This window comes from Chaetodon trifascialis, chromosome 8 (genome assembly GCF_039877785.1).
Source record: "Chaetodon trifascialis isolate fChaTrf1 chromosome 8, fChaTrf1.hap1, whole genome shotgun sequence".
NCBI lineage: Eukaryota > Metazoa > Chordata > Actinopteri > Chaetodontiformes > Chaetodontidae > Chaetodon > Chaetodon trifascialis.
Window position 1 is genome coordinate 18,395,146 of NC_092063.1, and position 27,445 is coordinate 18,422,590.

Genomic DNA, 27,445 nt, shown 5'->3' on the forward strand with positions numbered 1-27,445 from the left:
TCTAATCGAAAGAGGCCAAAGAAGACAGGGCGGCTCAAGCACCTCCCTCCCAATCCCCTTCCGCTAGGAAATCGCCTTTCACCACGATTAGTGTTGCACCCAGTTCTCTGCAGCTACTCACAGACAACCGTCAAAATTTCAATCCTTGAGGATCTTGAGTTTGCGGAGGAAGAAAGCATGGGTGCGGGAGCAAGCGCGGAGGACAAAAAGTCTAAGGAGTTGGAAAAACAACTCCAAGAAGATGCTGATAAGGACTCTAAAACTGTCAAGCTATTATTGCTTGGTAAGTGGACTCATGGATAGTCTTGTTGCATCAAGTTTTCGTTTTATTCCCAGACTGCAGGTGATGAGAAGTGCTCCGATTGACGGGTTTTAACTTGAACAAAAGTCAGAATTTTACAAACTCTAACTCTAAACTTTCCATCTGCGATTGAAGAGAAGTCTCTGTGGAGGTTCAGGTCTGCAGAGAAGAGCACAAGTCACACATTTAATATGTGCAAGTGATACATTAGAAAAGTTCAAATGCATGAGGGAAATGGTTTAATCAGCTGTTATTGAATCCTGACAGGAAAATAGTTGGTTCTGTTTCAGGATGAGTAAGTTTATCTTACAGATCATTTCATTCATAAGCCTGTACTCATAAGTTAATGATGGATGTTTCATTCTGAGTTTATTGACCTGTTTACGTTCACATTCAGATTTTGGATATGAGCCATCTGATGTGTGTTTAAAAGTGCTTTGACAATCACTGCTAAGTTAGATGCAAGATATGGTCACCTCAGGAGATTTACAGGCTGTGCAGATGATTTTTTTCTGAATAAAACCCTACATTAGTTTATTAGAAAGATTGGGAGGGGGACTGTTTAAGCTTGTGCCCAACTGAGAGGGCATTAGTGAGAGTAAAGTCGGTGCAGCAGAGGGAGATAAGAGAGATAAGTTTGCAGGTTGAGTAGTCAACACAGGGATCTGAGATGAAGCTCAGAAAAGAGGAATACTTTCATTTAAGAATATCTGAAATACGACGTAGATCAGCAAAATAATTATTTGCCTTATTTGAAAGTATAGCAAAAATTAAACATTAGTAACAGATTGTGTTGTTGTGCATGTTAATTACTCATGCACCAAATACATACTGCACAGACTTGTGCTTGTTCAGGTGTTTTAACTTGTGTTTTTACGATTATGATGAGTTATTTTAAAGAACCGGCAGAAAAGCCATAAAAGAAGTGGAAACAATTCTTTAAATATTTGTCAAATACATTCCATCTGGAAAAATGGTCAAATGTATTTGGATATTTTCTTGGCTGCATCTTGCAATGAAGAATGACTTTTGAATTCTAATGGAAGGACACTGGTGCTTAAAATAATCATAGCCTTTGGTCTAAATGAATCACAGCACAGCAGCGATATGTCAATCCGATTAGCTAACTGGTTTAGAGCAGATCCACTTGGTGAAGTCTTTGTTGATCCCTCAACTCACACATACAAAATAAAATGTGTTTTATTACCAGTTAAGTTATAAGAGCTGCATTTGCAGTGTCAGGATGCTGGAGATCATTTGGATGAAAATCTAGGTGACAATGTTAAACAAAAAGGATTAAAAAGAAAACACTATTACTGATTTCATGTTGGATGACTTGGATTTTGCAACACACTTTAACAAATACAAGAATGAAAACAAGAATGCATTTCTAAATTCGAGTCAGGTGAAAAAAATGAAAAACATTGTGCTTTGTGAGTAATCAGTCTTTGCAGAACATGGCTCTCTGTGCTGCTGCACTGCTGGTGGATGCTGGAAATCTACAATACCTAAACCTGCCAATTACTGCACTTTTATAAATGCAGAAAATGAATTTTAGATTTCACAATACTGCATGGAAAATAAATACTATTCAGAAACTTCATATGTACTACGTTTAGATTTACGGAGGATTTGCTTCTCCAGCACTATAATGTTAGAGATCAGACAGTAAGGAGAGTGCCCTCTTGTGGGCTCTGAAGGCCGTAGTGAAACTGCAGGTTGTTATTTGACCTGAATGTGTTTGCGGCTGACGTCAGTGGTTAGTTCATTGTGTGCATTTGTGCTAACCAGTGCAATAAACATCGATGAAGTTTTACAAGTCTCAGATAAACTTTGGAACTCCTTTGATGAAGAGATAAAAATAGATTATGTAAAGACTTCCATCAGGACGACAGACCAAAGAATTCTAAATGTAGTAACTACTGGGAACTCCCAAAACTGTCACTCTGCAACTTTCCTCCTTTAAGAAATCTGAGCAATTTGCTCTGAAGAATTAGAAAACTGCACACACTGATTCATTAAATGAGATGGTTCAAAGAATATTTCCCCTACAGTTTGCATACATATTGCATTTAACGAAAAAAGGTTTTCGTCTGCAACATTTCCATTTCAATTAGTCAAATCTGTCTTTCATAGGGAGGCATTTCCCTTAATCTCCTGAGCTCTGTACTGAGACATACACCTTAAAGATCCGCTCTATCTTCTGTAAAAACATCTATCCATGGTGTCCTCTGTAGGATAAACACGGATACAGATGTGTCATAATGTCACTGCAAAGCCTAAAGTCACATTTGCTAATGAGCACGAGGTGAAAGAATGACTCACAGACAAGAGAAAGGTGCTGTTCATCCAATCATCACAGCTGATGAAAACCAGCCATAATACTGTGACAGTGCCATCTTGACTACCTCAGCACTAATTAGCAATAACAAACGTGTATTGACTTACTAATGACTGCTAACAGGGGAAAACCAATGCTTTCTCCCTGAGAGGGTTTGATACGGCCACATGGGTGAAGGCTTGGTGTCATTAAATGCTCAGCAGTAAATCTGTGGACGGAGCTTAATGTGGCTCCAGTGAAAGCAGGACGGTCAGCTTTGGTTGCTCTGTGATGTGATAAATTCCCTCCATCCTGAGTTAGCTTACAGCGCTGCAGACAGCCTGATCTGCCTGCAAGCTTTCCAATCCAATTGTGGCACTAAAATTGTACATGTATGCACAGTTCACATAGTGCATGCGTGTACAATGTGCTCAGTTCATTCAGGAAAGCATTCTGGACTGCCTCCACTCAGAGTTTCACTGTGATTTGCTAAAGTCTGGAGATGTCTACCAACACAACAGAGCCCAGCAGCATTTGTTAGAGCATGAGGTGACCAAATATCCAAGATTAATTGCTTATGGAAGATCAAATTAGGCAATTTTACAGCTCAGTAAGATTGAGAAAATGCCAAGAGACTTGTGTTGCAAGCAGATTATGTTGTTTCTGTTAGCGGAGCCTTTAGCCAGCTCAGTGTCCTCTGTTAAACCATCACAAGGATCCACATGAAACTGAGCCAGAACACTTCAAACAACTTACTGACCACCATAATTTCACAGAACAGCTGAAACTAAACGAACAGAAATAAATGCACACATTAAAATGTGTCCTCCCCACTGCCATCTGCTCATGCTTTTTTTCTCCCCACCATCTTCTGCATTTTTCCCTTGCAGCTGAAGTCAGATGCTTCACATATATATTTCATCTGTTTGCTCTACTGTGCATACTGCTGTGCATCTTTATGTGCCTCTGTTCGACTTACATTGTGAAATCTAAATTTCATACTTATTTGGCTGGAACAAGAGTTGCACAAACAACATGTCATTAAGATTTGCTCCTGTGTGATGATGCAGACACCATCCTGAATGTACTTTTAAACTGACAGCATCACCACAGCACATTCTTTGGCTGCACATGCTTATGGCTAACAGTGTGTTTCTACTTAATGGTATGTCAAAGAGAAACACTGCAGCTTTGGTACCATTGCTAACTTTTTTTCTTCTCTTACAGGCGCTGGTGAGTCAGGGAAAAGCACCATTGTAAAACAAATGAAGTAAGTACAAAAATAAGTGAGTGTTTTCCACACCATGTCAGTGGCAAGCAATCACAGAGCAGCTGAATGTTTTGATTTGTTTTTTTTTTTTCTTTTAATCTCATCAGTCAGGGATATAGCCAGCAAAGCTCCCGCAGCCCTGTCTGTTTCTCTTGCAGTGAAGCCTTTTATAAAAGGTCAATAGGGCAAACATCCGCTTACTCTGATTTGTCAGCACTTGTTTTGTACAGTTAGTTGGCAATATGAGCTAAGTGAGGTCAGGAACACACCACAGGGTGGCGCTGTGCACCCTAGCTCCAGTAGTAATCCAGGTCCCATATTAAGAACAGGAATTTAATCATGTATTGAAATCCAAACTGATCATATACTTCCTACATCTTAGTGTTTTTATTTTTTTCTAATGAACCTGATATTTCTAGAAATGCCGAACAATGTTCTCCATACAGTATTTGGGAATTCTAATTGACCCACCAGCTCAGGAGCAGAAGATTAATGTTGATTAATGTTTGACAAAGCTTTGCCTTGAACTAAAACACATTCCCCACAACTTTCACCTGTGTTCAGGATTCTGCATCAAGGTGGTTACACAAAAGAGGAACAAATGGAGTTCAGAGCGATCATTTATGGCAACATCCTGCAGTCCGCTCTGGCTATCATCAGAGGCATGGAGATGCTGGGCATTGATTTTGGCTCACCCTCTGCACAGGTCTCATATGACACTGAAAAGATGTTCACCAGACATGATTAACTTGTGGAGTTCATTTTCACTGACGTAAAATCAAACTATAAATGGTTAGAAAAAGTGCTGTGACATTGCTGATGGATCTTTGCTCTGTGTGCATGAAACCACAGGAGGATGCACAGAAGCTGCAGAACTTGTCAGACTCCATTGAAGAAGGCACAATGCCTGCTGAGCTGGCTGATGTCATCAAGAAGCTGTGGAAAGACTCTGGTGTGCAGGCCGGCTTTGAAAGAGCTGCTGAGTACCAACTGAATGACTCTGCTGGCTAGTGAGTCCATGTCTGCTACCAGCACTGATACAGTAGTGGGGTTGCATGTAAAATGAAAGAAGCAGCTTGCTTAGTTTTTATAGATAAAGATGGTTTCATAACTGAGGCCTGATTGCTGTATCATTTGTTCTGCCACCACCTCAGCTACCTCAATGAAATGGATAGAATCTGCAACCCAGAGTACCTCCCCACTGAGCAGGATGTGCTGCGATCTCGAGTTAAAACAACTGGTATCATTGAAGAACAGTTCTCCTGCAAAGAGTTGCACTTCAGGTAAGTCACAAAGAGGCCTTGAACACAAGTCTGACATCAGCAAAACCTGACTACACCTTACAGCAAAGATACCCAGGAGACGTCGACTGGCTGACTATGTTCTGAATTTCTGTACGATGAACAGGATGTTTGATGTGGGTGGCCAGAGGTCAGAGAGAAAGAAGTGGATCCATTGTTTCGAGGGTGTGACCTGCATCATCTTTTGCGGAGCTCTCAGCGCATACGACATGGTGCTGGTAGAGGACGATGAAGTGGTGAGTTGAGACTCCACTACCTGGTCGTAAAGCTTAAGACAGACATGAGAACTCTGCCAGTAACTCACCCCGCTCCTCTCTGACCTTTTCAGAACCGCATGCACGAGTCGCTCCATCTATTCAACAGTATCTGCAACCACAGATTCTTTGCACTGACCTCCATCGTGCTTTTCCTCAACAAGAAGGATCTCTTTGAAGAGAAGATCAAGAAAGTTCATCTGAGCATCTGCTTCCCAGACTATGACGGTAAGACCAACTGATATCGCTTTCATTATATGATGATGTGATAACATTAAACTTACATCAAGTCAGCTGACAAACAAAGTGATGCACATGCCATGAGACTGATGTATGGATCAATTTTCCTCGTTAGTCCGCTCCCATCCTCACACCATTGATTTCTTTTAGGTCCCAACACGTATGATGACGCCAGCAACTACATCAAGACGCAGTTCTTGGACCTGAACATGAAGAAGGGCGTGAAAGAAATCTACTCCCACTTGACCTGTGCCACAGACACAAAGAACGTCGAGATTGTGTTCAACGCCGTGACAGACATCATCATCAAAGAAAACCTTAAAGATTGCGGTCTTTTCTAAGCAGCTTCAGAGTGAAAAGAGGTGACCACATCACAGCACTCCCGGGGACTCTGTTGATACAGAGTAATAGGGTCCAGATGAGACAGACCCCTTACAATTCAATTTAACCCTCGTACAGCAAAGCAACAACTATGACATGAACTCACACAAACTTAAGCCAAACAGACAATTTAGACCTTTTGGGACTGCAGAGGAGGAGGATGATAATGAGAAACAAAAAGCAACCCCAGTAGTCCCATAGCTGCAGAACAAGTAGACTTTTTGTCTTTGATTGCAGCCCTGAAGCTGAGACCTTTAAAGATGACAGCAAACAATTTCATATGTGATTTAAAGTGATTTCAACATGTTTGAGATAGATATTTTTGGATTTTTCTCTATTTTGCAGAACTTCCTTTCCTACCTTAACCCCTCACATATTGGCATTAACTGAGAAGTGTACTGAAGGAGCTCAGAGGATCCTCAGTTTGTCGTGCTCATGCCATCACGTCCATGCCAAGTCCTGGTCCTTGACTGCTCCTAGCACATCATCGTCTCCACCAGTTCATCTCTGTGCACAGTGCACGTCCAGCTGGGTTGAAACAACTATCAAGTCACCGTATTGTTGTTGTGGACATAGAGCTTTCTACAAGATTCTTCAGTTTTTCTAAAGTACAGTATTGTCTCACACCAAAAGCTGCTGGTTTGAAGGTATGAAGATGAAATAGTTGCTCATTCGATCCTCATTGCTTCCTTTTGACTACTGTGTTGTGAGTTATATTTACTATTAAAACCAAGCTCTGTAAAATAAATAAACCGATTAAACACGGGGGAAAATATTAATATTTTGAATAGCAACATTGCAACCTTGTTCTTGTTTTTGAGTACAGTAGTCTCTGTGGTCTTGATATTTAAACTGTCAAAAGTTACTGAGAAAATATCTCAGATATTCCCAGTGCTTACAGTATATCCAGATTACAAACCAAATTGTACATGTATCTAATCTAAATAGTGTTAATGTATTCAATTCACTTTACATTTAAATGTGATGAATAATTTTCAGAAGGTCAAACACGGTAGAGGAACTTTGTACATAAGAGTAGATAACTCAATATATTTTGAAAGATAAATCCATATGGAAATATATGAGAGAGAGGGAAACATTAGAGGAATGATGCTTTATTATGAAAAGGGAATGAAATCTACTGAGTATGTCCTTTCTTATGAAATGTAGAGGCATGAAATAAAGATGCATTAACTTCACATTTGTGTCTCTTGTTTCTTTGCTGCAGAATCACACTGTCAATCACTGAATAAGGTACATCGAAATGGAGAAACAGTGCTCTCCACACCGAGCCGCAGGCTGTTACTTGGGGACAATGGGGACAATGCTGCTGTTACTCAAGTTCCCTGTTCTAGTCAGAGGGGAAATGGCAGCGTATGGAAGTTCATTAACAATAAACCTATTGATGGAGCAAAACAAATTAAAGCCGTAATTAATCTGCAAATTGAGATTTACTACGGACCGATTTGTCAGAATGCAAGGACAAAACAGAGAAATCAGTGTGTGGAAGTGACAAGAAGCAGCAGAGCTTCTGCTTCAGATAGAAATTACATTTAGAAATAAAGAAAAAGGACAGGGTCTACTTAAGAATAAATGGAGATAAATGTCAGCAGCAGACCTAAAAAACAGTCTGAGATTATTTTTCTTAGTGTCAACAAATCCCATGAAAAGACCAAAATCAATATTTAATTACTCAACAATTATTCCCCTGAGCCATAGACCTCCATAGCTGTCCAGACCTATTAAAAACACATCAGTGGTTGACATGTTCCTTCATTACGATGAACCTCGGCCACTTCAGTACACATCATTGATAATAACTGTAAAAACTACAGTACCCAGCTGTTTTAAGAGTTTTAAGAGCAGCTAGAACACAGTGAGCCAGCTCAAGCATACCGATGTGTCTCTGGAGTCTACAAATACTGTTTCCAATGTGCACAACCTCCTGGTTTAGGTGTGACTGGCCCTTTATGAATCTTCACAGTGGAAAACATCTGGTTGGCGTTGCCTGTGGTAAGATTTTCATTTCGGTTTAGTGGTTAAAATAGAAGAAAGGGAAGACAACTTTGTGTCATCATTTAATGATGTTAAAGTGAACCAATACAACTGCAGAAATGCAAAGAGAGCTAGACATTAAAATTGTTAATGTTTTCTACTAGGAAATTACCCAAACTGTACTCCACTATCGTTTATTACAACAACAGACTTCCTCAGCATTATGTGACGGCTACAGCCAAAGGGCACAAATGCAGTCTCTGGCTCTGGATCAACCTATCCTGCTTCCTATGTTTAATGCATTTATATATCTTCACTGATATCCATAGGATTAAAAAATGACCTTGAAAAAAAGGATATTCTATACTGACCTCCACTGAGTGAATAATATTAGTTATATTCAAACTCCTATGGAAAAAAAAACCCCTGGGGAAATCAAGATCTCCCTCCACAAACTGATTTGCAGTGATGTGTCTCATGTATAAAAATATTTTTCAATACAATGTTGTCTAGTTAATAATTGAAATAAGTATGTAGACAGCCGAGTTGCTACTGAGCTCATTAGACTCTCGCTAATTAAACACAGATCCAAGATGTTACGTTGCATACATTGAAACTGCTCACGCAAAACACTTCTCCATACATAAGTTATGGCATTCACGCATTCAAAAGCAGAAATACTATATGATTGCAACTCAAAGTATAACAAATGCAAATATTCACTAAAAGCGATGTGATACAGACTTAAGCTAAGAGAAGATGTAACATAAAGAAAAGTGAACAGACTTTACATGTCAGCTGTGAAACTGTGAACGCAGTAATGTATGTCTGTTTTGGTCCTTGTACATATGACAAACTATGAACGTGTCAGAGACATCAGAGGGGCTTTACCTGCCAGCCCCTAAGTGATGGAAAAGTCTTAAATATGATAGGACTCCACAGAACTCACAGTGGTCATTTCACAAAACATCCCCCGGCCCCCCATCTCATCACTTCCTCCCAATATGTTCTGCATCGTAAATCTGTTAAGACAAAAGTGATCATAGTCCCCAAATTGTGGAATTTAGGTCCTGCGTGCAGCGCGGTCAGGAGCTCAGTCCTCAGTTACACCTACTTTCCAATTCGCCCTCTGCAGATAAGACATACCAGCCCAGAAGTCCTGATTCTCCTCCGGACACCTGCAGGGAGACAATAATCATGAAGTCTTATGGCCACAGGAAATACTGACTTCATTCATGCATCACTATGAAAACATAGGAAAGCATATAATTTAAAATTTCATTCATAAGATGCTTGATATAAAATATATAAAACACACTTTATAAACATGCTTTTTCAGTCTGCCTGCTTTGAGGTGAGTGCTAAAGTTAGCATGGTCCAATGCGCACAGTTAGCATGGGAACAGATGAGAAACATCCAGCATAGCACAACATTTAGCATGTTAGCTTGTTAGCATAACATTTAGCATGTTAGCAGTTTTACCTCCATACACAAATACATTTCTTTGCCTTGTTTATAGCTGTTGCTTTATAGCTTGATAGTATTTAGCATGTTACCTTTTTTACATCCACCAACATAAATATCTATCGTCTTGTGTAAAATCTTAGCCAATGTCTGTTCATTTATAGTCAGCTTTCATGCGTGCAACAATAAAAAGTCAACTATTGTTTGCTATATTTAGCCTATGTTTTATTAGCACTTCTGACACTGTTTTCTGGATATAGGGTGCACACTAGCTAAACGTAACTTTGCAATGCCTACACTGACTTTATTTCTTTTCTGCGTTACAACAACTGCTGATTCTGGACACATCTTGACAGAACATGTAAACGATGCATCTGATAGCTGGTGACATCTGATCGATGATATGATGAAAACTTGGGTGACACCAAATGCCCATCACAGCATGGGGGTGTGTGGAAGGGAACATTTGTATTGAAATGATTTAAAGGGTCTTAAGCAGAGAGTATATATATATATCATGCATATGTAATTTTCTCAGATGATTTTCTCAGATGAAATGTTAGCTATCTATCTACTATTTAAGTGGGTATTTCAATTATTAAAGAAAAAAAACAGTCGGTCAAAATGATCCTAACTCGACTTCACTTACTGTATTTTGCAGTTAGTTTTTTGCAGAGCTATCAATCACAGCACATAAGTTGATTAATTTGATGATCGTATGTGTTGGAACAGTTTGTCCACCCTCTTGCTTCTTCACATTACTGTTCGATTGTATTTTTCAATAAATAAAACCCAGCTTTCTGCTCAGTCCATCATGAGTATGTTAGTGAACAAAAGTACTTAGGATCGATCCTCTGAGGTCAATGAGTGTATTAGCCAAATTCCATTGCAATTCATCCAACAAGCTATTTAACTCTCTGGACCAAAGTGGACCCAACAGACCAACACTGTCATCGCATGTTTCATTGAGTGAAATCATAAAAAGGCTTGACTGTTTCAACAATCATTGATCAGCATGTCATTCTTCCCAGTTGGTTTGGCAGCACCACCATTTTGCCACGTCTCTGCAGTGCAGGTAATGTCGGTGTGCTGACCTGCAGGGCCTGAAGCTTTAGTAGAGCCCAATCTCCCTCAGGTTGATCTTGATGATGACGTCGGTGACGGCATCGAAGACAAACTGCACATTCTTGGTGTCTGTGGCACAGGTGAAATGGGTGTAGATCTCCTTGGTGTCCTTTCGTTTATTTAAGTCTTCAAACTGGCACTGGATATAAGCTGCAGCCTCCTCATATGAGTGCCCACCTGCAGAAAAATATCAGTCGGATATAATTTACATGAAATGAGCTTGAGTTTTTCTTCATTCTACTGGTGCTTTGAGCTTGTTTTGATTAAAAAGTGGAAAGACTGATCAGCAAAACATTTCTAATTATTGATGATCTTCCAAGGCCATTTTTCCTGCAAGCGCCCGTTAAATTTGTGTAGCAACATCTTTAGTGATGCCATCTACTACGAAGTTAAACAACATGAACTGTGACACAAACCCCTGTGTTGCAGATCTATAAATAGATATAACTGTCAAAATCTCTCATGGAAATTAGAAAGGCCTGAGTTTATAAAACTTACAGGCAAAGAAATGGGCAGTAATGCGTAATTCAGAAAGCTCAAATGATGATGTTAGGCTGTTGTGCAGTTTCAAATATAAACAGGCTTCAGTTCACATGTGATAAAGCAGGTCAACAGTAAAAGCAGAGGCTTTGTCTAGTTGAAGTATACACATAATAAACTGACAGCAAGATCACACATTTCCAGGAAGTCGTTGCTTAGATACAGGAGATAGATAAATATTTCCTCAACGGGCGACTAAACACAATCTGACATTATCACATTAAAACTTCAACAGATTGCTAAAGCACAGGTTCGTCTCACCAGAATATTCAGGGTAGCAGATGGTGAGCGGACTCCGGCTGATCTTCTCTTCAAACAAGTCCTTCTTATTGAGGAAGAGGATGATGGAGGTGAGCGTGAACCACTTGTTGTTGCAGATGGAGTCGAAAAGCTTCATGCTCTCATGCATGCGATTCTGAAGAAAGAGCACATGTGAACTTCCCCATAACGGCATTTTTCACAGAGGACAGTTTGACATGTCAAAGCAGGAAAAGCACAGGTGTAAACCAACACGACTGAACTTCATTTCCCTGCTTTGACCTGGATGGTGCCAGTTGGTGGCAGCTGGACATGGTGTCTACTGCATTTGAACTTAAGACACAAAACGGCACATGCCACTCATGCTGGCCTGAACTACAGGCTCAGAGTGGCAAACAAATGAAATATCACAATGGCATCGTAAAGGGCACAGACTACATGACTTGTAGAGGCAGCAGGTTCTCTGTCACACTGCCATAACTTACTGAGCCATCGGACATATTATTAGTGACATCTGTGCTTTGTGACGTCAAAATGTCTGCTGTTTTCCAACACAAAACATAAAATCCAGTCTTAACAATGTGTCGACAGTGAATTAAAAGCACAGAGGATCCATCACTGACCATCTCCTCATCCTCAGCCAGGACGAGGTCGTAGTCACTGAGCGCTACACAGAAAATGATACTTGTGACTCCCTCAAAACAGTGGATCCACTTCTTCCTCTCTGAACGCTGACCACCAACATCAAACATCCTGCAGAGGCACACGCACACACACACACACACACACACACACACACACACACACACACACACACACACACACACACACACACACACACACACACACACAGAGTAATGACGTAAACAAATGTATAGTGAATGTCCTCATTTTAATTGTGATGTCATTTGCATTTTAGTGCTTTATGAGGATGAGTGTCCTCATAAATCCTGAGCAAGAGAACAAACACACATTGTTTACATGTGTTGCCTCTGTATGCACCTGAGGCCGTCAGAGGCAAACTAAATCTATACTGAGCTGTTGAACTGACACAGAAATGAAATGAAAGAACGCTTGGTGTTGCAACACCAATTCAGTGATTAAACATTTCTAGATCCGCAGCGTTTTTTTATGGGGTGACAAAGGTAGGCCAGGGAGGCTATTAAAGTTATTGTTTCACCAATATTTATAAGTACAAGAGATAGACAAAATAATGCAAAAGGACAGAGGCGATGTAATTACATTTAAAGCGACAAAGCTGGGTCACGGTAGGCTGAATGCCAGTCAGCAGCATTTGTGAGTTATATAAAAGAGGCTTGAAAATCAGCATTTCTTACAGCCACATGAGGCAGCCAACAGAGCTGCAAAAAAGCCACATGCAGGTGCATCAAGAAATACTACAGAACTATTCAATAAGAGGAGGATAACATGCAATAAACAGACAAAATGTGACCACAAGCTGGAGAATAACCAGCATGTCCATGGATATAGGATACAGTATGAAGAAAGCTGAGATACTGCTCATGCAGCTGAACGTGAACACATCTTTGTAATCAAGAGTTAGTTGCTTCAATTCAATTCAATATTCCTTTATTAGTCCTGCAAGGGGAAATTCCTTCAAGTCATTTTACATCAAGTGTTTTTGTTGTTGTCTCCTAGCCTTTTTTCCTTTGTGACCCTCAAATATAAAGGCACTCTTGTCCTCTTGCCACCCCTTCATTTGCATATGAAGAGGTAAAATGCCCAAAAGGTAAAAGACTGGAGAAAAGTCCAATAATAACCCCATAATATTTTTTTTTGTCTTGCAGAATTTGGTTGTTCAATATTTCCTACCCCAGTAATAATCTTGCACATTTTGGGTCCAGACCTCCATCTGAGGCCTTCATGAGCAGATAAATCACAGCTATACTAACTTGAAGTAGAGATCTTTGAAGGTGAAGTGAGTTTCCACGATGCCGGTGGTCTTCACACGTGTGCGCAGCACATCCTGCTGAGTCGGGATGTAGTTCGGCTGACAGATCCTGTCCAAGTCATTCAGGTAGCTGAGCGACAGAAAACATGGGTGTATGAAAATGAGCCCAGAGCTGATGCACACATGAAAGCAGCAGCATCTGCAGCAAAGGCAGCTCCCAATATGTTTTTCATGAAAACAGATCCACAAAACCCTGTTTTTCTATTTTTTTAACACCAGATGGTGACATGAGGTTATTCAGGGTCTTTTCAGACTGATAGCATATCAAAAACAAAAGACAACATAATGCAAAGCAACAAGATGTTTTTCGGACACTTATGTCTGATGAAGCGGAGGGCTTGCTCTGCAGACAGACAACCGAGGACTCCACAGAATGATACTAAATATGGGCTCATATTTTGGAGCATGATAAACACTGGCTCCTTGTGGGTTGAGTAAAAACAGACTAACTGCACTGGTTCCTCTCGTCTCATAGTGTAGTGCAGATAAAGTGCACCAAAGACCATGACAGCTCGGCTGTTTTCAAAACAAAGAACGTGTCCTTCACACCGAGCTACTTTCTTTCTGGGCGAGTGTGCTGTAAGTGCTGCACAAACAGAGATTCTGGAGCTTCATCCATGTCTGATTGGTAATGCAAGACTCAGCTATATTTAGCTCAAAGTGCTTTGTTTGCATTTTTCATTGAGCTTCATCAGACTGTTGCAATCAGTGGTGGACGATCACAAAAAAAACTGAAACCATGTTGTCGGATGAAGTTTCCAGTTGTCAGTTTCTCCTTCATGTTTCTCCTTTTTTAGGAATGCAATTAACTGTGCAACAAGCTGGCACAAGACCGTGAAGAACAAGACACATCTTGCCCCCTTCTTTGTTCCGGGGGAAATGTTACAGACACGAAGGCAGAAAACGATTCTTAGTCAAAGTTCTGGCTACGATGAAAATAAAATGACAAGAAATGTCTCATCGAAGGTGGATGACGCAATTTCAAACTTCACTTTAAGTTATCAAAGCAGTTTCACTTCCTTTGGGAATTTTCAGAAAGCCTTAAGCCTTAGCTGAGAAAAGGGCACTGGAATCAGGCCGGCCTGCAACTAAAGATTATTTTCATTATTGATTAATCTGCAGACCATTATCTGGATTAAACTGACTGTTTGGTCATGTCTGGTCAAATTAAATGTCAGAAACAATGAAAAAAAGCTACTATGTGCTGTTTTGAATTGTTGAAATGAATTTCTTTTCAGACTAAATAAATGATAAATAATAATAAATGAATGCCAGATTAAATGACTCTTTAAGATGTTTTTTGCAGATGTTTTTCTCTCAGTTCTCTAAAGCCCACAGTCATCTGTACATTGACTCATTCAATAAGCTTGCGGGGGTCTGCTTGTGTAGAGAAATGAGTCCTCACTATGCAGCAGAATCGTTGAGCTGATACTCCCGTGATCGATCGAAGCAGGTCTGAACCCCACCATCGTTCCACAGCCTCTGAATCACGGCGGTCAGCTCTGCCGACAACACCCCTTCCTCTGCTGAGCTGGCCAGGACGAACAGCTGGCGGGCGTCGTCCTACCAATAAAGACAAGAATTGCTGCCATTGCACACTTGTTCCTGAACGGTGTTGTGGCTCTTTGAAAGTCATGATTGATGCAGACTGCATGTAGTTAACTCACCGCCCGTGCAGCATCCCCAAAATCTATCTTTAACCGGCCCATTGCCCTGATGATGGCCATGATGGACTGGATGGTGTTGCTGTACACCACCACTTTGTACTGCTTGCACTCCTCTTCTGAGTAGCCATCTTCATGAATGATTCTGACACAGAAGCAAAATCCAAAACAGGCTTTCAGAGTCCAGATAAATGTTTGACAGGGTGAACAATGGCTTTAGTAAATGTGGGACAAATTACAGATTTGAAACATTTCATGCAATGCTGTCATTAGTGTTGGAATTTGAGCTTCAGTGAGCATGCAGCATGCCTAATGTGGGAACTGGGGGAGTCTATTCATGTCCTGCCAGGCTACGACTGGCCTCTGAGACCATTGTTTAACACGTTATGCAAAAGGGTTCCTCCTCTGCCTGAGCCGAGTGAAATGAGGCTCCTGCTATCTTCCACAGTATTTCCACAAAGATGATCCCTGTTTGTAATCACAGTTCTCCCAACACTATTAACCTCCGATGACAAGCTGAGAGTGGGAGTGAGGGACTGTCGTTCATCAGTGACACACAAAAATAGAGCCTATTACAAGATGTCAGAGTTTAATATGTCCTGTGCATCAGTGTTACAAGCTGTAACTTACTTCATCTGCTTTACTATTGTGCTTTTCCCAGATTCCCCAGCACCTGAAAGAGAGGGACAGTAGTTACAAGAGACTATCACAAAAACACTTCCACACAGTTTCAAACCCCTCTCACATGGATCAAACCAGCCTTTCCAAAAATAATCTGATCTCAGTTAATCACACATCATATAGTGCACAGTATGTTTGTGTAAAAACACCCAAGAAGAAGCAGCCTTGTGATTGATGTCAATGGCAGACATTTTATGTGGGGCCTGAAGGAGCGTATGGTCATGAAATACTACTTTACATTCTGCAGTGATGAAGCACCTGCACCAGTCAGCAGTTTGTGAGTATGAGTGCATTAATTCTGCCTTGACAACTAAGATATTTGTCATTGGACGCAGAAAAACACTGGCACCAGTGTCATATGGAGGAATCAGGTACTGCTAAAATGTGTATACAGCACCACAGCTGGGAGCTAAAGAACAGAGAGGATCATGGGCTAAAAGTGTGTAGCGTGATGAGCTGGGTGCCTCTTTAGGAAAGGAGAGTTTTCATAGTAATGTCAATCTGGGACAAATCATGAACTTATGATCGGCACACTTGATATCAAAGTCTCACTGAGCCTCTATTACAATGCAAAAATGATGAGTAGCAAAAGGATGTCACATGAGGAACCTTTAAAGTATTTCTACAAGAATCATCCAAACAGGAAACAGTTGTCACGCTTCTGGCTAAGCCAGTGTTTTTCCACTGGAGAGACAACCCCTGATATCATGCTGCTCTGGGCGTTAGAGCAGAGGGGCCATAAAAACACCACATATTATTCAAACGCTCCGTCTGCAATCTGAAGCCCCACAAAAAACAATTTCCAACTTGTTCTCTGACCCAAACACAGCTGTACAGTGTACAGTAAGGGAGTCTGCTGCTTTTCTATTTTTGATGCCAGAATGTCTCTTTATTGACTTTTTTGATTGTCTTTTGTCAGGATGTCTTATTTCCCTTTAACAGAATTAAAGGGATTGGAATATCTTTCAATCATAATGGACCTGATCAAATCAATTCACAAAAACAAGGAGAGAGCTGCAACTAACAATTATTTTCATTAGCAACTAATCTGCAGATTATTTTTCAATCAATCATTTGGTCTATAAAATGCCAGGAAATTGTGGCAAGTGCCTGTAAAGCACAAAAAGGCAGAAAATCCTGAAGAGTAAGAAGCTAGAACCGATGAATGTTTATGCATTTTTTGTTAGAAATACTGACTTAAATGATTATTAGTTGCAGACTAATATTCTATTCATCAAATAATCAATTAATAGTTTCAGCTCTACGTGGATGCATTACAAGAAGTGGATATCTTCAATATACCGTATCGCCAATTCATTTCAATGAACGAGTGCAAATGTCACAAAAGTCTTCTCTTTTCCTGGTTTTCTTCCACATTGTGTAGCCTGTTAGTAAACAACTAGCCTGGATTTGTTCAAAGGTAACAAAATCTAGACAGTCAAGCACATAACACCCTGTGCAACCCAACCCCAGTCTTTATGCTAAGATGAGCGACGAGAACTGTGTTGTAGCTCCACTTTCATGTTTATCATATGGTATCAATCATCTCATCTACTGCAACTAAGAGAAAACTATTCCTTTCAGTCTTCATGGTTTAAAAATCCATAACCTTGTTTGCTGTTTGAAGTATCAACAGTTTACAGACTAATAACGGCTATGGAGAAAAATGCTTTTTGTTCTTCAGTGCCACAGTTGACCTCTGCGACAAGCTGGCAGGATGACTGATTCGCTGGGCCATATCTAGCCCTCCTAACAGACCAATGGGTGCACGACTGAGCCACTGCTGTGATTTAAACACAGGTTTCTATGGTGGTGAGCCAGGGCTTTGCCCGTGTGCCACCCACTGACTACCTCCAGAATCAGCATTTTTTCATAGCTGGAGTCTAATTAAAGAGGCATAAAAACATGTGTGCACATGAAACATTAGATGTCAAACTCATCCAACCAATGAGAAACGATTTCCATAAACATCTGGGGTGAGTTTATACTGGTGGTAGAGCCTCATTTTGCTTAATATAACTGCAATAATTATCAGCAACCACAGAATGAGGATGTTTTCAGGCGCTGGAATTTGAAATGTGGATACTAGCTTCCTTTTTAAATCAGCCAGGAACAAGTCTCAATATAAGAACACTTTAAAATAAAGACATACATTGTCTTGATCTTGCTGTTCCCCTATAAGGTGGTGAGATACAATCTCACTGCCAGTTAGGAATCCTTAGTAGATGAATTTTGTTGAGGATGCTTACAGTAGAGTAATATTTTCAGATGGCCGGCTAACAAGAAATAAATCCATGAATTCTTTGGTTAAGATGTCACCAGTAAAAGAGATTTACGCTTGCGCACACAGACAGGCAAGACAGAACAAATTGTGTTGATCCCTTTCCTCAGTTCTGCCAGTCACCAATTTTCTCATTCGTGGCATTTTTTGGCTGATAATCAAGTGTGGCTTCCTGCCAGTTCACAAACCAACTTTACACAGGCATTCGCAGAGTTGTCCAAACCCATGCAGGAGGCCAAACCAAGCCTCATTTAACAAGAATCTCAAACGCACAGTTTTTCTGAAACACTGTTCGTGGTCAAACAGGAGACCATTTTCATTGGAGGGGTGCGCTGGCTCTCCAGCTTTGTGGTTTTGTACAAAGAGCAGCAGCCGAACTCCTCTTTGTTTTCCCCTTAAACTCGGCTGTTCCAGCACAGACAGGGAGTGGAGGGCACTGCCTGGAAAAATCACTTCCCCCCAACTCTGCGGTCAGAACTTGAAAATGAATGTTTCCATACAATGAGATTTTACCACTGCATTGTAATCCTCACAAATCAGTTAGCTGCTGGTCTGCAGCTTTGCCAAACTGATCCAACGACAACATCTATGTGACTTCATGTGAAATCTATTTCAGGTTTCACTTCTGTCATTACACTCAGTGCTCAACTCCTTAAAATAACTCGTCTTCTACACAACAAACCGATGCAATCAGGCTGTAATCTGTCAGCAAGACAGTGGAAGTTTGATAAAAATCACCTCACTCACAGTTGTGCATACAAGTGGCTTTGAAATGGCAGGAAGTACCTGGCCTGGTTTTGTTCTGACCACATCCTCTAGATGACGTACCAGAAAAACTGGCTTTCATTTTGAGAATAATGCTGCTATCTTCATAACCATCTACAAGTCCCCAAAATACAATGCAAAGTTTTCAGATGAGTTTGCCAATCTACTGTCTGTTGTTTGTATTGATTTTGACTGTGTTGTGTTAGTGGGTGACTTCAACATTCATGTTGCTAATCTCAAAGATGGATGTGCTAAAGAACTTTTAAACATCCTGGATCATTTTAGTCCGATTCTCATCTCAGCACGTAACACATTCAACACATAACAAAGGGCATATATTAGATTTGGTTATCTCCAAAGGACTTCATATCTCTGAGGTTGTGGTGACGGATGCTGCTCTTTCTGATCATTACAGTGTGTCATTTAAAATGACCACACCTGCTAAAGTGGAACAGAGGTAATCAAAAAGCGTTATATTAATGAGAACACCTGTGCAGTCTTCACTCAGTCTTTTACACCATCACCAACACTGCCCTCAGCTTCAACTGATGACCTTGTAAATAGTTTCTGTTCAAAAGTTATGACTATTATTGACTCCATTGCCCCAGTTAAGACCAAAGTTCTGTCAGGAAGGAAAAAGACACCTTGGAGAAACGCCACACTGGCCAAAGTCCAGAAAAGAGTCTGCAGACAGGCAGAGCACAGGTGGCGAAAAACCAAACTCCAGGTTCACTATGAAATTTACAAAAACAGTCTCCACACCTATAACCATGAACTAAAGAAGGCAAGGCAAGCATTCTTCTCAGAGATTATCAACAGAAACTGTAATAATGCCCACACTTTGTTTTCTGTTGTGGATACACTGACAAACCCCACAGCATCAGTCCCTCCTGAGCTGCTATCCAACAAGTCATGCAATGCTTTTGCAGCCTTTTTTACAGATTAAATTTCAAGGATAAGACAAACAGTGTGCAGCTCCAACTCAGGCAAAATGATAAGTCCATGACAGAAACTGTATCACATTTAAAATCCACAACATGCTGCCTTGATACTCTGCCAACAAACTTTTTTAAAAACGTTTTGAATTGCATAGCTCCAGATGTGTTGCAGATAATAAATAATTCTCTTCAGTCCGGTCAGTTTCCCCAGGCCTTGAAAACTGCAGTAATAAAACCTCTCCTAAAAAAGACTAATCTGGATGCTTCAGTAATTAGTAACTACAGGCCAATATCAAATCGTGCCTTTCTAGGAAAAATTATTGAAAGGGTTGTTTTTCAACAAACGCATGCTTTCATGATGCAGAACAATCTTTTTAATGCATTTCAGTCTGGATTTCGTCCACACCACAGCACTGAGACTGTACTTATCAAAGTTTTAAATGACATACATCTGAATAATGATGCTTCCAAAACCTCAGTCTTAGTATTATTAGATCTCAGTGCTGCCTTTGATACAGTTGATCAGGACATACTTCTTGACAGACTGGAAAAGTGGGTGGGACTTACTGGCACTGTACTACACTGGTTCAAATCCTATTTACAAGATGGAGACTACTTTGTGTCAATTGGTGAGCATGTGTCTGAACGAAAAAGATGATGTGTGGGGTGCCACAAGGGTCCATTCTCGGACCACTTCTTTTCAATATCTACATGTTGCCCCTAGCTCAGATTATGGAGCATCATAATATTTCTTATCATACTTACGCAGATGATACACAACTTTATATATCTGTATCATCACATGACTACAGTCCCTTACTTTCACTGAGTGAGTGTATTCATTAAATCAATGAGTGGATGTGCCAGAATTTTCTTCAGCTTAATGCAGATAAGACAGAAGTGATTGTTTTTGGCCCCAGAAATGAAAGGTCAAAGATCCGTGCTCACCTTAACTCCATGTCACTGACAACAACAGATAAAGCCAGAAATCTTGGTGTAATTATTGATTTGGACCTGAATTTTAACAACCATTTAAATCTGATTACCAAATCAGCCTACTACCACCTGAAAAATATAACCAGAATCAAGGGATGTCTGTCCAAAGAAGACATGGAAAAACTTGTTCATGCATTCATTTTCAGTAGGTTGGACTATTGCAATGGGGTCTTTAAGGGCCTAAACAAAAAATCAATTAGGCAACTACAGCTGATTCAATATGCTGCTGCACGAGTCCTTACAAACACCAGAAAAATGGACCATATCACACCAGTCCTCAGATCACTACACTGGCTTCCTGTGAGTCAAAGAATAGACTTTAAAATCTTACTGTTGGTCTACAAAGCATTAAATGGTCTAGGACCAAAATATATTCTAGATTTATTAACTCCAAATGAAGTATCCAGACCTCTCAGGTCATCAGGGACAGGTCTATTGTGTGTTCCCAGAATGAGAACCAAACAAAGTGAAGCAGCTTTCACTTATTATGCTCCTCACCTGTGGAACATTCTCCCTGCACACCTGAGGTCTGCACCAAGTGTCAGCTCATTTAAATCAGGGTTGAAAACATTATTATTTGCTACAGCTTTTACTTAAAGTAAATGTATTTGCTCAATGGTTTTAATCATTCTAAATGCTAAATTATTGTATTTTACTGGCTTCTGTTTTTAATTTTCCTTTAATTGTATTTTATTTTAATTTTTCTATTCTCTTCTACTCTCTTTCTTTCTTTCTTTCTTTCTTTGAAATGTATGATTTTGATGTATTTTTATGCTTCTGTAAAGCACTTTGAATTGCCTAGTGTATGAATTGTGCTATACAAATAAATTTGCCTTGCCTTGCCTATCTGGATCCAGAAAACAAGCAACACGGAGAAAAGCAGGAAACCAGTCAAAGATTTGATTTGATTGAGATTTAACACTCACACGTGTTAACGTACTGTAGTTCTGGTTCTGATTATGGTGAGTATTACTGAGACATAAATCTGTTCAGTGGGATTTCTTTGAAAAAATAAGATTTACAACATGGCATTTCAGTGCCTGGTACTGTGTTTCTCTAATCTAAAAAGTTTATTTTATGCGTCTACCTCACACTTTGGTCCCTCCATGACAACTCAGAGATACTACCTTTACCCCCCAACAATGATAATCAGCAATTTAATTTGTGCATTTGGTATACACTGTCTTGAAATGTTCACCACCCTTGGATTTTTCCACATTTTTCCCTGTTACAATCGCAAATTAAAACAAATTTTATTGATGTTGGATCATTTTGAGGTGGAGGGGAAATATTAGATGATTTTCAAAAGTTATTCAGAAAATTGTTGAGAGCATTCAAATCCCTAACTAAGATCAGGTGCGATTAATTGCCTTCTGGAGTCCCATAATTAGCTAAAGACAGTCCACCTGTGTGCACTCAGGCCTCACAGTTTGTTAGAGAAACACCACAGTGAAGATGCTGTAGAGAAGTCCAAAGCAGGGTTAGGTTATAAAAAGCTTTGAATGTCTCACAGAACCCAATTAAATCCATCATTAGAAAAACAAAAGAATATGTCACAACAGCAAATCTACCAAGAGAAGGCCATCAACCTAAACAGGCAGGCAAGGAGAGTGTTAACCAGAGAGGAGACCATGAGGCCAGTGGTAACTGTGGAGGAGCTGGAAAGGTCTGCAGCTCAGGTTGGAGAATCTGTGTTAGTCGTGCACTCCGCCCTCCACACACCGGCCTTCATTTAACGAGAGGCGAGAAGAAAGGTGTTACTGAAAGAAAGAAAGCCATTAGAAATCCCACTTTGCCACAAGCCATGTGGGAGACACACCAAACAGTATGTGTGGCTGCACCTCACCCTGAGCACACCATCCCCTCACTGAAACACGCATGGCAGCAGGATTGAGACAAGATAGAACAAAATACAAGGCAATTTTTGATGAAACCCTGTTTCAGTCTGCCACAGACTGAGACTGAGGCTCCACACAGCAGAACAACGGCCTGAAGCATACAGCCAGAGCTACACTTTAAGGCAAAGAATGTTTATGTGTTAGAAAATTGCTGTTCACAGACAGTATCCATCCAATCTGACTGAGCTGTTTTACCAAGAATGGGCAAAAAGTGCAATTCTCTAGCTGTGCAAACATTAAATTATGCTGTGATTTCAGAGAAAGGCGGCTCTAACTCAGTGGAGTGAATCCTGGTACATCCAACAGATGTCTGCTTTTTTGTCTTAATTCTTGTTTGTGTTGCAACAAGTATTTTGCACCTTCCAAGCATAAGCATGTTGTGTCAATCAAACGGTAACACGGCCAATAAAATCAATTAAAATTTCAGGTTGTCAGGCTGCGAAAGGTTGAGAAGTCCTCATGAAACAAACTGAAGCATGACTGATTCTTTAAGAACATGAGTTTAGGGGTTATAAACACCTTCCACTGTGAAGAAATAAGTCATGTCAAGTGGAGAATTTTCACGCTACACAAACATTGCGACTTGTTGAGACACAGCCCTTTGCAACGTCTGCCATCAGTGCATGACGTTGCAGTGTCTTCAGGAAGTCCTGCTGCATGAACGACTACTTAATTTCAATGACTAATTCAATAGCCGTATCTGAATCACCCATTTCATCAATTACTTGGTGCTCTCATTTACTCTGGTAACATGTTCCAGGCCATGTTTAATCAGATTACATCAGATCACATTACAGGACAAATGAAAACACCAAAGTGAGGCTCCACATGCTGAAATGTCCTGGTTAGTCCGCTGTCTCTTCAAACTTCAGCATTTCACAAGCATAAAGTGCCTGTTTATCCTCATCATATCTTTCAATGGGCCCCACTTGCATAACACGTGAAAAAGGCAATGTCTCAACCAAAACCTTCAAGAGCACTGTGTTACAACATTGCATCAGTGCAATCAGCTCATGGCAACACATAGCTGATGCTGCACAAGCTGTTTGGACAATGTGTATGGCTGTTTCAGAACTGTTGTCCTCTGCCTGTAGATTCCCTGGCATGTGGGTCAGAAGCTCCTACTTCTTTTTTTTAATTTAGGATGAATGATTCCACTGAGGTGCTGCACTTTCTCTGTCATGCCCCCTTCAGAGGCCGAAAAAAGTTCACCCCCCCCCCCCATAATTTGTATATCAATCCTTAATGATGATAGGAAGCAACAAATACAAATGGATCCAAGTTAAATGTTGGTGAAATGAAGGTCAGCATGATTGCATCAGTAAATTCTTGTTAACTGTCCTGAAATCATCTTCATTCAACTTTGTTTCACTCCATATTTTTCCCCTGGCCATTTGGCAGCCAACGCTTTAGTTAAAGCTGCTTGAATCAATACGTTTTTATGAACAACTGATAAAAAATGGTTATGAAATGAATCGCTTGTAGTAATGAACCCACAGAGAATGATGATCAAACACTACACCTCAGCTCTGTGTTATTATTCAACTGTTTGTTAGTATGTACGCGTAAATTTTCTGCAATTTGGCGCCCAAACAGTTTCTAAGTGTAACTCACTTCAGCACCATTGGGGTAAATCTGTACACGTACATTTGTTATGAAGGCGACATTACTTCTGATGATCAACTAGCGAGTCGACAACAATCAGAGCGAGTTGAGGCAGAGCAGCTGGAGGACATAGAGGGAAAACCAGAAAACATTTTCTCCATAAAATATGATCCAGTTTCACCAAAATAGTGGGTGATGTGTGACGAGGTGCCGAAAGGCGTTATGGACTTCCTGTGGGAGGTCGTACTGCTGCAACCCAAGTTACACGGTGTGTTCAGGGCGCAGAGTGGGAACAGAAGAGGCGCCTTTCTCCCTGTTACAAATCTGCGTACCATCAAAATGATTCTGAAGCAATTATTTAAAGGGAGAATAGTTGCATAATGTTGCTTTAAAGTTTCATCAGACCCTTTGTGAAGGAAGTGTAGTCTTGCATAATGGAGACTCATTTCTTGATCAGAATACAGTAACCGATTTAAGATGGTGACCTCAACACTCCAGGAAGTCGAACAGCCTTCTTTCTCTTTGCTCAGATCTTTGTTAGTTCCAAGTTAATTCTTAACATAATCTAATTTTGTACACAAGAGTGTTAGCATGCCAAAGTCAGAAACCTTCAAATCCTGCACACGAGCGCTTTAATTCTTCGCTAAAAAGTAAAACACTGACAATTCTGACAATGGTGAGTCAGACAAAATAGACCATTTAAAGAGTTTGGATAATTAGTGATTATTTTTATCATTATTATTATTATTATTTTCTAATTATTCACTGCTGCAATGGCCTAAAAAGTGCAACAGAACAGTCACCTTACATACAAAGAACAGACGTTCTCCCTCTGACAGCAGTTCCTCTGCTGAGGTGTGATACTGAGCCACAAACGTTTCCTGACTTATTCTGTATATGGACCAGCGGTTCCCAGCCTGGAGGTCGGGGCACCACAGGCCGTCTCTAGAGGTCTCAAACGATTGAGGAAAACGCTGTTTCTTTAAACTGTTGACTTTTCTAAACTTGTGAAATACTGGGTACTTTCACTTCTCCAGGCCTCTAAAGGGTTCGATTGAGACAAATCCACAATCCACTCGAAAGCCATAAACTGTGATGAGGGGTCAAGAGCAGATGCTGCTTCATTTTCAGGGGCAGCAAGCTACTAACACTGGGGACCACTGATATAGAGGATGTACGGTACAAACACATTTACAACTAGGAAATGGGATGATGAGTTAAATTACTTTTTGAAAACTGACAGGACATTTACGCTGAGAGAGAACTTCCTGCCAGAGGCAACAGAGCATACAAGTGTTGAGCACTACTAGTCTGGGGGCATTTAATCCCCCTGGCATGTCTGTGCAGTCCACACCCACCGTGTCAGTGCCACCGAGTGTGTCAGTAATTTACACCAGCAGGCAGTGCAGTAACACACAGCCAGTGCTCAACACAGCCTGACTTTAGGAGTGGCCATGACACTGAATCTGGAAAACACCAATTTCATGCTTTTTTCCCACTCAGACTGAAGGACCTGAAGTGATCTGTGACAGCCCAAAGCTTCATCTAATGGCAAACAAAGTCTAAAATAAGTTCAATTAAATAACGATATAGATGAGCAAGATGAAGAATAATGAATATGGAAACAGTCATTCATCAATCATTCATCAGATAGAAAATTCATTGATCATGATTTTTGTACAATTAATCATTCAAGTAAATTTTGAAGCAGAGTTTTAAAACATGACTGAGTTCCAGCTTCTGATTTGACGCTTTTCTTTGCCTTGCATGTTCATAAATGGGATATTTTTGGGTTTGGTCACAGAAAATTGAGAGATTTCATGCAAGTTTGACCAAATGATTCATTATCAAAACATAATGATCAGCTGCAGCCCTCAGTGTAATGAGCATGCACAGATACTTATCTAGTTGATAGCCCTCTATATAAGCTCAACTATTTCAAGAAGTCATTGTGGGACACACATGACTCAGAAATTGTTTTGCATTCCGAGATTAGACAGAAAGTAAAAATAACCCAATGTTGAATGTCTATACTTGTTCCAAAACAGATTTACTTCCAGTTTCTTGACGCCCGGGTCCTTGAAAACGTTGACCCAAACCCGCCTGACCAGGGTCACCATTTCCCTGCAGCTGTTATGTTTTGAATAGGCACTGAAGTTAAACAGGCCTGCATGAGTTACTATGTGTTTTGTGACTAGTGTCAACACTTGTCAACAAACGGTCTCCTCTGAGCACGTACTCCTACCTTCACTTAAAACAGTTCACAAGTGGCAGAGGAGGCAGCGGAGGCGCGCGTTAGCCCCCTCACCACCAACATCTGGTTTACTTCTGCAAGCTGTGTCAGTGCAGAAATGATGAGCCACAGCTGCATTAAACCAACAGGAGGGGGGTTGGAGTCAGATAAACTACAGACTGCAGTGAAAAAGTGAACATGAAAAGAGGCCCAATATTGACGATGATCAAATGTAATTTCATGCATGAAAAAAGAGGCAAAAACACAGTTCATACCGAGCAGGAGCAGCTTCACCTCTTTGGAGGACTTCTCTCGGTCCTCCCGCAGGTTTTTGTCAATCATTTTACTCCTCTCCACCGCAGCTTTGTCCTCGGCGCTGATCGTGCAGCCCATGTTCACTCTGACAACTTCTTCAGGGTCGGATTGTGGTTTCAGCAGCTCATGGGTTGACGGGAAGCGCCGTCAAACAGCCTTTGGCTCTGTGCGAGCTGAAGTTTCCCAGCCGAGGAGAAGCGGAGAGAGGGGGAAAGGCGTTGGCACTGGAGGCTCGTCCGTCCGACTGGAAAGCCTCAGTGTGATGCAGGGTCACAGCGCTTCAGCCCACACGCTCCTGTCTGTCCAGGTGACTCCACACGGGATTTTAAGCAGAAAAACTCCCCAAACAGCTGTTTTAAACACCTTTATCCAATCTATACGTAGTTTATACTCACAGAAGAACATACAAATTGGAAAAGAAGAAAGCAAACCACTTGAAGTAGAAACTTGTGTGGAGCATCGGGCGCATAATCCAGCGTTTTTAAAGTACCATTCGCAATAAAAATCACCGGACTTTCCCCATAAGACTATGACTACTGCGCAGTCGCGCGTCCATCCAGCTGATCCAGCTGCAAACCAAGAAAACGGCACTGGAAAGGAAAAATGATGCGCCCCCGGGGCTGTTGGGAAATGTAGTCGCCACAGAAC

At 40.7% G+C, this 27,445-nt stretch overlaps 2 protein-coding genes across 2 annotated transcripts; one reads left to right on the forward strand and one right to left on the reverse strand.

Moving 5' to 3' along the window:
• On the forward strand, positions 1-6,133 carry gnat2 (guanine nucleotide binding protein (G protein), alpha transducing activity polypeptide 2). Its single transcript, XM_070967954.1, has 8 exons — positions 1-283; positions 3,849-3,891; positions 4,456-4,597; positions 4,744-4,901; positions 5,046-5,174; positions 5,299-5,428; positions 5,521-5,674; positions 5,837-6,133. The coding sequence occupies exons 1-8, from the start codon at positions 178-180 to the stop codon at positions 6,025-6,027; spliced, it is 1,053 nt and encodes a 350-aa protein (XP_070824055.1). The 5' UTR covers positions 1-177; the 3' UTR covers positions 6,028-6,133.
• A 1,035-nt stretch (positions 6,134-7,168) lies between these two features.
• gnai3 (guanine nucleotide binding protein (G protein), alpha inhibiting activity polypeptide 3) lies at positions 7,169-27,373 on the reverse strand. The gene is made up of 9 exons (XM_070967952.1): positions 26,758-27,373; positions 15,716-15,758; positions 15,089-15,230; positions 14,827-14,984; positions 13,363-13,491; positions 12,073-12,202; positions 11,453-11,606; positions 10,621-10,828; positions 7,169-9,240 (listed from the first exon to the last, which is right to left on the reverse strand). The coding sequence occupies exons 1-8, from the start codon at positions 26,873-26,875 to the stop codon at positions 10,638-10,640; spliced, it is 1,065 nt and encodes a 354-aa protein (XP_070824053.1). The 5' UTR covers positions 26,876-27,373; the 3' UTR covers positions 7,169-9,240; positions 10,621-10,637.
• Positions 27,374-27,445: the final 72 nt, after the last annotated feature.